This window comes from Clarias gariepinus, chromosome 13, assembly GCF_024256425.1.
Source record: "Clarias gariepinus isolate MV-2021 ecotype Netherlands chromosome 13, CGAR_prim_01v2, whole genome shotgun sequence".
NCBI lineage: Eukaryota > Metazoa > Chordata > Actinopteri > Siluriformes > Clariidae > Clarias > Clarias gariepinus.
The window spans coordinates 13,298,599-13,311,031 of NC_071112.1; the positions used below are offsets into that span (position 1 = coordinate 13,298,599).

General features: G+C 36.1%; 1 protein-coding gene across 1 annotated transcript in view; it reads left to right on the top strand.

The window, feature by feature from the left end:
- Positions 1-12,433, top strand: part of sntg2 (syntrophin, gamma 2) — a 49,518-nt gene that overhangs the window by 15,164 nt on the left and 21,921 nt on the right. The window contains exons 6-10 of the mRNA XM_053510215.1: positions 703-744; positions 3,291-3,378; positions 3,764-3,855; positions 7,767-7,894; positions 11,443-11,572. Coding sequence (XP_053366190.1) covers positions 703-744; positions 3,291-3,378; positions 3,764-3,855; positions 7,767-7,894; positions 11,443-11,572 — 480 coding nt within the window. The remainder of the gene's footprint in view (positions 1-702; positions 745-3,290; positions 3,379-3,763; positions 3,856-7,766; positions 7,895-11,442; positions 11,573-12,433) is intronic.

Genomic DNA, 12,433 nt, shown 5'->3' on the forward strand with positions numbered 1-12,433 from the left:
TTAAACAATATAGCTGTGATTTTTATTCTCAATTTTTTAATGAGGCAACCTTACCATGTGTTTGATCTCTAATCACTTTCCTTTTATGATTTTTTTTTTACCAGTACAGTCGTTAACAGTTTAACACAGTCCTTACAGATCTTTTTAATATGTTAGACAGTTCTTACCCCAATTTTAGTCATTTTAGCGACCCCCTTATTTATTTATTTTTTTTTTTTTGATTGATGCAGGCCATGGATTTGACCCTTTGAAACACAGTAACATCTTTTCCACAACGATATTAAACATAATTAAACTAAAAACTTAAAAGCTTTCAAGTATTTTCTCATTTAAATCTAAATACATTTAAGACTTTAAGAGTTTTTTGGCCAGGCAATGTTTCGGGGTTTCCCCTCTGCATTTTATGTTTATATCACATTTGTCACATCCAGTGGCCCCTCCAGTGTCCAAGCTCACACATACTTTATCCAAATATAAATGTGGACTGCTTTGTGCCATCCACTGATGAGTACAAGTATGTGGACGCAAAAGTATAACTTGGTCTCAAATCAAATTTAAAAAAACTATTTTTTCCACTGTGTCCTCACTGTATAGGACACAGTGGAGTAGACTACAGTTTGCTGCATTGTTATTACAGTAACTTCTAGTCCATGAAAAAATTGTTTTATCTTATTTTTCAACCAAGACTTTTGTCTTATGCAGATTAATGGCATCAATGTGGAGAAGTGCACACATGAAGAAGTCGTAAGTATTAAATCATTAGTAGTGTCATTACTCGTCTGCCTGAGGTGATGAAATTGACAGAGTGATGGAGCTGTGATCATAGGTGCCTTTTAATGTGTACTTTTGTTTGTTTGTTTGTTTTTTTCATTCTGGACCAACCATAACACATATCTCTCTCTTTCTCTCTCTCGCTTGCTATTTCTCACTCCAATCCAACCAGCTGGTGTCACATTCAGAAAGTCAAGAGGCATGATTGATTATATTACTATCTGAAACCACAGTCTAACAAAGCCAAGCTGTTGCAGCTTTGAGAATTCTTTTGTAACATATTGACCATTGGTTTTTCAGGGATTAAGGTTTGATTATTAGGTGGGACTGTACTGCAAAAAAGAGACAGTGTCAGATTCTTAGCTGTTAATATACTAATCTGGAGGAAATCAATGAACTCGACAGTGAAAGATGGTCTTGTGTTGTAAATAAATTACCTGACACTGATTTATTTATACAAAGGTGACAAACTAAAGGTTAAATGGTGACTCTGTTATATTGTGGAAGGCAATTTGCTGTCATAGTTTTGGTCCAATTGTCTTCTTTTAGACAGATAGAGTCACTGCAAATCAATAGAAAGGTTTTATGTCTGATCACTAGGCAGTCATGAATAAGAACTAAAGGATGGTCTGTTAGTTTTTTTCAGCAACTGTCATTTTCTAGTTAAATATGGCCAAATTGCTCTTACTTTTCACATTTTAAAGCCATGATTATGGAACACACGAGAGTCCAAGGGTATTTAAGTAAGTGCAAATTCCAAAAACCTGGATACAGTTCCTTGGTCATATTCAAGAGACAAATCCATGAATCTTAATACAGAGAGGCAGCCCAGAGTGAAAAAGCAGAAGACAGCAGAAACATGTCTCGGAGACAGTAGAACTAAAAAAATACTAGGAAACAAGGAGGACAGGAGGCATGGTGTAGAATGGCAGTGTAACTGCTTGTGATTTTGGAAGAACATTCAAAACAAACTCGACACAGGTGCTGACACTGACAAGGGAGCATGAACCAGGGGAAGCAAATAGGAGAGCAGGAAGCTTGAGAGGTTAGAGTTCTCATGTAAACAATATAAAGTCTCTTAATATCAGTCTCATTCGAAGAATATTGTGGTTCTTTAGCCTCATATGTTACAGGTTGAGATCAGAGATTCACTTATGCTCAGAATGCATCAAAGATAAAGATTACATATTAAAAACTGGTGTATGTACAGTAATACCCACTGTGCAGCGTCACAGTCTCATCCTCAGGTAATAAAAAGATGAAATTAAAAATGTTTAACTTTTAGGTCTTTTATTTAGAGAGCAGCCATAATGGAATAAACCTTATTAATATGAATGAAATAAATAAGGAAAAGTTAGCAGAATTTTTTTTTTTATTTGAGTACATTCGAAGCATGGAAGAACACACATGTTCAGTCATCACTGAATAATTAAAACCATGATCCTTTTATAGGCAAGGACAATACGTAGTTTTAAAAGAGGTGAGGAGACTATGAAAAGCATCTATTTGGCTTTTATTATGAGTGATAATTTTATGAACATTAAACTGACGGATAAAAAGGAAAGTAATAATATATGAATAACAACTATGCCATTAGAAAACCTAAGTATAAGCTTAGCACAGGCCTGTATAAAGATTGTTTTACCCAAAACCCAAAGACAGCTTGCATTCCTTATATTCTCAAAACACTGCGCCACTGTTTAGGAGCTATACAAGAAAAAAAGCCTTTTCACCAGGTTGTAAGTGATCCTAGGGATTAGCAGTAAGCCTGCATCAGCTGTTTAAAGTGGTCGGGAGCTGCTGTAATGCTCTGAGAGATCAGCAAGATATGCCATAGCAATGTCATTAAGGTCTTTAAATGTCAAAGGCACCATTTTATAGTTAGCCTGATTTGGGGTGAGCCTTATCTAGAAATTCTTGACAAACCACTTCTTATTAATCATAGACTAAAAAATTGACTGGGCTAGATTTGATAATTCCTCTATTTATGGTTTTGATCAAATCCCTTTAGAAATGTAAAAAAAAAAGGTATCGGTGCATTCTGAAAAGCATTAGGCAGTTGTTTAGATAAAAGGAGTAGTGTGAATTACTTGAACATAGGCTTTTCATATATTTGGACAGTAGTTTTATATCATGTGCAGAGTGGATGATGCAATGCCAAGCTACCACAGACCACGGGGCTAATTACATGTCTGAGCAGCAGTTAACTGGTCCCTTAGATCACACAAAAGCTTAGCAGAGGGTAGAGAACTCTGTAATTATTCAGAGGAGTCATATTGAAATCCCTCATGCACTTGCATTTTAATTTTAATAAATGAATTAATTTAAATGTACAAGTCCTATAAACCCAGTTTAATGTGGCGTTCTCATTTTATGCATTTCTTTCACTAGTGTCAACTTTTATCATGTCGACTGTCCTGCAGTGTTAAGAGAATCTTATTCTCTATATCCGTCTCCCACAGTGCTCTCACTGCCTCACTTCTTTCCTTGTCTGTCACATTCTTTTGTTTCTTGGGCAGGTTCATCTCTTGCGAACTGCTGGAGATGAAGTTACAATCACTGTGAGGTACCTCAGGGAGGCACCAGCCTTTTTAAAGCTCCCATTAGGTGAGTTCGCACTGTGCACCTTCACGAGCATTCACAAGCTCTGCAGGGGGTTACAACAGCTCTAAACTGCTGTAGAGCCAAGACCCTTAAAGAAATGTGGTCCTTCTTCTAGATTTGGTTGGCACATCAAACGCTGTTCATCCAGTCTCTAGCTTTCTAGCTTTTCAAATATTTCAGTGCTGTTAGAAATGCAAAACTGATAAAAATTTAAGAGAGGATTTACTTGTTTACACATTGTAAATAAAAGGTATCTTAGTTTGGATTTACTGTTTTAGTTGCTGATTTTAACTTATCACATCTGATTACAGTAATACATCTAGATTATGCTTACAACCAGTGTGGTTATTTGTTTAATCCTAAACAGTCTGGGATATTTTCTTTTCAGGCTCTCCAGGACCATCCAGTGATCAGAGTAGCAGAGCATCTTCACCACTTTTTGACAGTGGTTTACATTTAAATGGGAATTTAAGCAACACAGTAAGTGGATCTCAACATACAGTATTCTGTCAGGCAGCCCTAAACAAATAATCCAATTAAAAAGAGTGGAAAGGTGCTTGAATGACAGGCTGTAAACTTAAATGGATTTTAAAAGAAAATCCACCCTGACTGACTGACGGCATATTCATCTAGAATTATCATATCATATCATATTTAGTCAGAGATTAATTGGATGTAATGAAATCTTCAGAGTCAGCTACGTATTATAGTTAAAACTTTCATGTTTCAACAGTTTTTTGATACTGTAGTAGTGCCAATGTCTTTAATAGTGCCATAGTCTTTGTCTGTCTAGCCCTCATCTTTAAACTCTGAAAAACACAATACATTCCAGCACTCCAATGTTTGTGTTAATACCACTGCCAATGCTATTGTGTGTATTTGTTTGTAGATCCTAACTATCTTAGCCAAGTCTAACTAGCTGGGCTAAGCTGAGCCAAGCCATAAATCATTGTGACTACATTGTGTACAGTAGCTGCAGTACATTACCAAACTTCTCATTAATATGACACAAAGTTGCTGAAGCTAACGAGGAAAACTGATCATTATAAAGAAAAAGCATTTGTATGTCACATATACATTGCAAGTCAGTGAAATTATGTTTTTGCATATGCCAGCTTGTTAATAAGCTCAGGTCAAAACACTGGGTCAGCCATGATACAGTCCTCGTGGAGCATGGAGGATTCAGGGTTTTACTCAAGGGCCCAAAAGTGTCATTGTCATTGACCCCGTATCAACTGTTTAGCCACCACTGCACGTACTGCAGCTCTTATGCTTGAGATTGTTTATATATTTTCTTCTAATAAACATCATTGCAACTAGCATCAACCAGCAAATTACCACCAGAATCACTAAACATATATTTCACGTACAGTTAGATTTCTCAATAGTAATGGTCACTACCACAATCTTCTATTTTTACTCCTGAGACTATTTTTGGCTTTAGTAAATAGTAGTGAAATTTATGAGCTGTTATTGGACACCATTCCATGCATAATTCCTTTTTCCATTGTTGAGAGGTGTGAATGTGATGACTTGCTGAGATGCAAAAAGATTTAGCACGCCTAGTGAATCTCAGAAGACTATAATCTACCAGCTTCACAAGGCTCTAGCTGTGGGACCAGACACTCATCTATCCCATAATATCACATACTAATGTTATGTAAATTCCAGTGCCCTAACCATATGAGTTCATTTCATCTTTGTTTAGTAAATGGAATTAGACAAGCTCCTTATGTGTTAAGACATAATGTATACCAGGCAGTAGATATTGCTGTGCTGGTGCTCCTATAGGGCAGGGCAGGTAGGTGACAGCTTATCAGGTAGCTTATTATCAAACAGAGAGTGTCGTGTGAAGGTGAACATACTATGACTACATGACTCAGTGCCTCAAAGCACCAAATTCATCCACATGAGTAGAAACACACGAATGAGCATTTTAGAGCATGGGTGTGTGTTTTAATGAAGCCTTCTGGATGAAATATGCTCGGCATCACAGACGAAGAATGAATGGATGGCAGGCTTATTTCTTGTTTCTCTTTTATTAGCAGGCAAATGCTTAAAAAATCTGCACAGTTGGTTTACTCCATTATTAAACTGTCACTGTATGCAGGTAGAAAAACATGGTGGGTAAAGATTCGAATGCATTGTTTCTTTTGGCGCTAGCTCTTTTTCCAGCTCTTGTATTCTCTAGTTGTGTGTTCAAGAAAAGATTGTATTAAAACATGAGCTGTGGTTGTCTAATTGCTGAGTCAACAAAAGTGTTGTCTAAATGAGGCTTTTTGTTAATCCTGCTTTACTCTTGATGTTTCCTTCCCTGCAGGTGATTAGAATTCGCAGAGCTTGTCATTCCCTGTATGCTCCTCCGACATTGAGTTGATTGACACTGTTTTGCTTTCACAGCACCCGGGGATGAGCACTGATTCATTTACATGCCTTCCAATAATTAGTGTTGCATCTCTCGTTGCCTCAGAAATATCTTGTGGTATGGCAGGCAGCCTGATATGAAGGACAACAATGTCAGTGGTGCTGGGATTTGGTCCGTGGTAGAAGGCAGGCACTTTGTCACCATAATGCATTTTGACATGGTGACTATTTTTTATTCCTTGTCATCTCAGACTTTAGCACAGTGCGACATGAAAGTCAAATCAGGTTTAATTATCCAGCCTTGGTGTGCATCAACAGTGTATCCCGCTTTAGAAAGTGCCTAAGACATATGCCTAATTGGCAATAGCACCAAACTTTTGATTTGATTCCCAGTATCAGAATTCACTTGGACAGCCCTCATAAATGTAACGTGATGAAATAGCTGCAAAGGTGTTACAGGTACACACAACTGAATATAACCTTATTTTCTTTTTAACATGTTTATATTTGCGTCTACTGCAGTCTGTAGTGTAATTTCACAGTGTTTAATTTTAAAGCACAAATATATAAGTCACTAGTGATCTAGTGAAATATAATAAGATTAACCTACACTGGAGTAATTTTCAGCACAGGAGAACATCTTGACATCTTGTTCTATTACAACTTTCTTGATGTAACCATGTTATACTGTATACCCATGTCAAGTCAAAAGCAGTAAAACCTCAGGCAGATTTGGGTTTAGAATGTATTTTTTTTTTAACCTTTATAACCTTCTGAACCAATCAGAACCCCTGACTTATATTCTTCATTTTATGCAGTACTGTGCAAAAGAAAAACTCAACAAAGTTATCTGAGACCCGAAGCAAGTATGACAGCCATAGCCTGCAGATGAATTGTGGCAGGTTCTCCAAGATGCTTGGAAAAAACTTACCAGCAAAAATAGTAACACATTTTTTTCTTTTTTTTATTTATTTTATTTTATTTCATTACTTTTTCCCACTGATTTAGAACTTTGTTTTACCACATTTTTCATTTACTTTTTTCATTTTTTTAAATTAACGTTAGCATTTAAATGTTACTTTGCTTGTTCTGTTTACATACAGTATTACTATAGCATTTTCTGCTATAGTTTTAGTTTATTTATTGTAGTTAATAAACAATGTTACTACAGTGCATAGTAATCTATTTTTCTTTAGGAATTTAAATTTGTTTTTCTTCTGTTGTAAATGCTTTCGGAAGTAAGAGTACTTCAGTTTGAGTACAGCCCTTCAGTGCTCTTTTCTCCACTGTGATTTAGTGTTGAAGCGGGAAATTGTGCTCTGTGGAAGTAATAATTTGAGGACTAGACAGTCTGCGTTTTTGAGTTAAAAATGCTAGAGGTCTACATAGAGACACAATTTATTAGTGGTTTTAAGGAAAAAATTTTGTTTCTAAAAGCAAACGGAGGTCTGAGGTTTTCATGAAGGTCAACTAGGCATGGAGATTTACGTACATCCAAAGCATGCGCATCATAACCATAAAGACATACAGTACTGTATATTAGAAACATTTGACTGTAATTAAGAGGCTGCTCATAAAGGAGTTTTTCATGCAAGTCCTAAACTCTTCACAGCCTTATACCTAGTCTGGGATTTTGTTAATAGCTGTTTTGTAGCTGAAAGCTGTTTTAATGGTGAACATGTATACCCAGCACACACCAATTTGTTTCAATCTTCTTCTCTTATTAATCTTGAGATGCTTCAGAGGCCTCATGTTATTTGCATATTTGCAGTAAATATATCAAGCGCAGCCCTGCTTTTCAAAGTGTCAAAATGTTCTCATTTAGTAAATATTCTAGGATGGTGTACTGAAAGAAGGCAAGGTTTATTATATAAACACAGCATGCAGCTTTAGTGATGCTACTGAAGCATGCGACCCAGTTGTTGTTTTGCACTGATCAAAGTGCACTGAAGAGGGGCTAAGATAAAGTGCCCCTCCCCTGTTGCTCATCATTTTGCCTTCTTTTTTCTCTCATTTATTCTATCTAGGCACCGTCTTCACCCTCCTCACCCTCGGCTAATGAACCAAAGTACGAGAAGCGGTGGCTGGACGCCGTCACCCTCCCCCTGTCCATGGCTCGACTCTCCAAACACAAAGCTGGAAGCGATAAATTAAGGTGCAGTAATTCGTTGTGATGCAATTCTAGATCCAACGTGTGGCACAACCTGGCCGGTTTGTTGGTTTTCAGGCGTTTTTCATCTAAGTGAGCAAGTGTTAAGTCCAATATCTATGCAGAGGCATGCTGTGTCTGAAAAGGTCACTGATGCAGATCACGGGCACTGAGGTTTATAAAAAGCAGCTCTACCTTTCATAGACGGTATTATTTCTCCCAAAATGAAACTCCCAAACAATTAAGAAGTTAATTAAAAAGAAAATAAATATTTTAAATGATTGAATTAAAATTTAAGATCAGAATGTCAATATGTGAATTATTTACATAAATTCTGCTGCCAGAGTGCAGATAATTTTTGATGTATGTTTGTCATTCATAATTATGAATGATACATTAAGGTGCATATACAGTATATTGATAGAAAGTAATTTTTCTTAGACCTTACTCACTTCAGCAGGAATCTCAGATTATTATTACTTTGCTTCAAGCATTTTGTGCTTTAGATTTAGTGCTTTATTTTCTATTATTTGACACTTAGTTGTCAGCTTAAAATTCAAGTGACTTGTATAAGTTGATTATATACAAGCATATATATTTCTGATCAGTTATTTACATATAGACTTGCATAAGCAAGGAATAAAGCTCGTTGTAATCCATTGTTATATAATAAATTTATTGTAGAAGGGCATTTTCCTTCATGAATGTTGGATACTAATTAGCAGCCCTGTTTTGGAAATCGACTTCTCTACAGAATCCAAATCTAACACACCTGCTCCACATAATCAGGCTACTCAATTACATGGATCAGGTCTGTTGGATTAGGTTGTTGATCACTGCCCTAGGCTATGTAATGGATATAATGGATCTTATTCAGTTGAATTTATTTATTTATTTTGCACTCCAGCTTGCTTTGGCTTACAGTACATTCTAATATTCATGTAGATTATTTTCATCACTGCCCCTTTCATTAAATTTAAAATAAATTTTATACTCAGCTTCAAATTTTTAACCCTACTTTCATTTTCAAACAGTTTCATATCCCCAAAAAGAAATATTAATTGATTATTTTTTTTGTTTTAATGCTTCTTTTTGACTCTCCCTAGAGTTCACGTTTCCTATTTTGGACCTAAATTTCCTGCCTTCCCACACGCATTCCCATTCTGTTTGTTTCCACTCATTCTATCAGTCCTCTCCCTGTTAGAGCCCTTTCACAATGCATGGCACAGCTCAGTAAAAATGCACTTCTCCTGACTAATGGATTTTTTATTGTGTTCTGTCACTCACACAGACAGTTTCTTGGTTTCAGAGGAGTTGACTGCAGGCTGCTGCTCGTTCAAGCAGAACATTACATTCTCCAGGCAATTTCTATCAGAACCAGCCCAAGCAGAGAATCGTTCTACTGTACACATGAGCTGTATTAATTTTAATTATGGCGCTTTGGACAATCATTTTTTTTAAATAAAATAAATATATGAGTCTAATTTAGTGACACATTATGGCATTTGGCCATGGAAGCACGGCAAAAAACAATTAGATCACAGCTAAGCATAAAACGTGTAAAACGATCCTGGTGTATGTCATGGAATGATGTCACTTCAGTTTCATGAACAATGAAAATAGTTTCATTGTACATAAGCCACTTAAACATTTTAAAACTGTACACTACAAATATAAAGTATTACACTCAATCATTCTCCCTAAATTGTTTTATTCCCAGCAGAAAAAAATACTTAAACTGGATAGCTTTTTTTTTTTTATTGTTGATCCAAATCTTTCTTCATACTTTCTTAGTTTCTAATTCTTTTATCATTTTCTTGATTTTTTTCGATTATTGTCACTTTCGATTACAATATACTACACCTAGGTTTTGGACAACTCTAGTGTCTATAAAATATACGTATGACAATAATATATTTAATACAATGAAGTTCTCTGCTTCTTATTATTCTATTTACTTTTCCCATATAGTCGAAATACATATGGACAATATTTTGTTTCTCTAACACATTATTATATAGATACTCTCTAACGAGTGCCAGGACTTTGGAGGCAAGTGTAAAAGAGTGAGAAATCTGTGAAATAGAGACAGCATTATTAATTTTAAGCTGCTAAGCAACAGGGTGCTGTGCAGAACTGATGTGGATAATGCAATGGAAATTATGTATATTATTTGTAGGGGTGGCCATCTTCTGTATGAGAATGGAGTGCTAATACTTTTCTAAGGATTTGAAATGACAAAATTCCCATTTTTCCAGTTCATTACTGGGCAGGTATATCTCCCTCAATTTTGCACTGCCAATTATATTAAAAACGTTCAGCTGGGTCTCCTGAGTGCTTTGGAATCAAGTCAGCTTTCTGCACAATGTGCAGCTTTTTTTATTATTTTGAGGATTGCTTGGGACCTGCTTCGAACCCCTTTGCTCCAATGACTTCTACAGTAGCTTGATCATTTTAGGTCTGCTCAGAAAACAAGAGCCATCAATTGGAAGAGCTCAAAAATCTCTAACACTTCTCAACTTCTCCAGGAACTGTCTCTAGGCGATGTTATAATTCCATAAATTATTTTCTTTGTCAATTTCAGTATATTGCCTTGTTGGACCATTCTTAGTGGATTTTAGGCAGTATTATTTATGTTTAACATATGTTTCAAACTGATCAGTGTCACTGTGGAGTAAACTCAAACGCCTAGGGGGAACTTTGTGTCTTTAATTCTGGCAGTGGAGGGACCAGAGAACCCTAAGGAACAATGTATAATTTTATATAATTGGTATTACCCACATCTAAATATACTGTCTAGAGTAGTATAGAGTTAAACAAGCAGGTATAACTTTCTTGGTCATTGCTTCTGACTCTTTTAAATGTTTTTTTTTTCTAAGTTACATAATAAATAAGTTCATCCTGTCAGTTATTTAAGACTATTAGCATAAATGCAGTTGCTCTCAACCATCATAGAAAGGCATTTTGCCACTATACTGAGTCATTTCACTTTCTGTTGAATACAACTGACAGCTGTCATTAAGCAATCAGTCCACCAAATTAAAAAGTTAGTCATCTATACCAAGTCGCAAACACACATAAATCAAATGTCAAAGCCATCAAACTACAGTAGATGCAGTTGATGACAAGGCTAATAATAATATTTTATTATGCACACATGTTATTATGAACACCACTGCAGTAAAAGATGTCAGCAGAAGCTTTATTCAAAAATAGTAAGAAACCGTATCTGAATCAGTCTTTTATTTATAATGACTGTTTGGGAAAAAAACAATGTGAAACTAAATGAAGGCTAGCCTGATATACCTCAGAAAGCAATTTATTCTTTTACTTAATTACTATTGCATGTTATTTATACACGACACCTAACATTTTATTTAGGTGCCTTAACTGCATTAAAAATAAATTACTATGCTATCTGTGCTCATCTTAGCAAACTTGATTTGCTACATAGACCTGCTTATCTGAGGTCAATAGAGTTTCTTGTGCTTTACAAATACAGTATATTCAATTCCCACCCATCTTTTTTTTCTCTCTCCCTCTGTTCCAATCAGGTCGAACAGTTTTGAAGTATTTGCCTTAGATGGAGCATGCACCAATGTTCTACAGTTTTGCACTGCAGCAGAAAGTACAGATTGGCTTCAAGCAATATCAACCAATATTAATGATCTGACCCAGGACTATGTGAGTATTACTTATCATACAAAAACTGATGAGTATGCCTGTTGAAAAGTGTGTCTGCATGATTGTGCTCTTCCCTTAAAATATTAGTATAGAAGCGCAGATGAGTGAATAAAACACACACACACACACACACACACACACACACACACACACACACACACACACACACAATTACAGCTAATGCTCTTTTTTCCACCCAGTGCCATGAGGTAGAGGCTGTTGATGAGAGAAATTGTTGATTAGAGCAGTCAGAACAGGTAAAAGCAGCCTATTATTCTGTTTGGGTTAAACCTCAGACACAGGAAGTACGCAATAACAATTGAAAGGGCAAAATTTCAACATCACAGGCTGTTCTTTGTGATACCAACTGGACAACATAACAAAAACGTGAACATTCTAAAACATAATAGACAGTTCCATTTCATACGAACTTTATCTTCAGCCTGTTTGTCATAATCTTGCGTGCTTGTGCCGAATTCCCCTGTTGCAGTGTTCACAACCAAGAACTAAAATCCTACAAGAATGTTGCCTAATGAACTCATTTCCTGTGTAGCGTGTTAATTAGAGCACTGATGATCTAGTGGGCCTTTTCTATAGTCGAGCTCAAACATGTTCTGATTTACTGCCACACAGCTGCCTGGCTTACATGCAATTACTGCCCTTACGTCAGCTAATTATGGATCGAGACACTGATTGCTAAATGTTCAATTAAGTAATGATTGTATGTGCGAGTGAGAAACGGAACTCTGACTTTTATTGTGGTGACCTATAACCCATAAATAGAGTACATGAAGCTTGGCTTGTCACTTATGGCTTTGTGGGATTTGACAGGTTTCTGACAGGTCCTTTTACCAGCAGTTC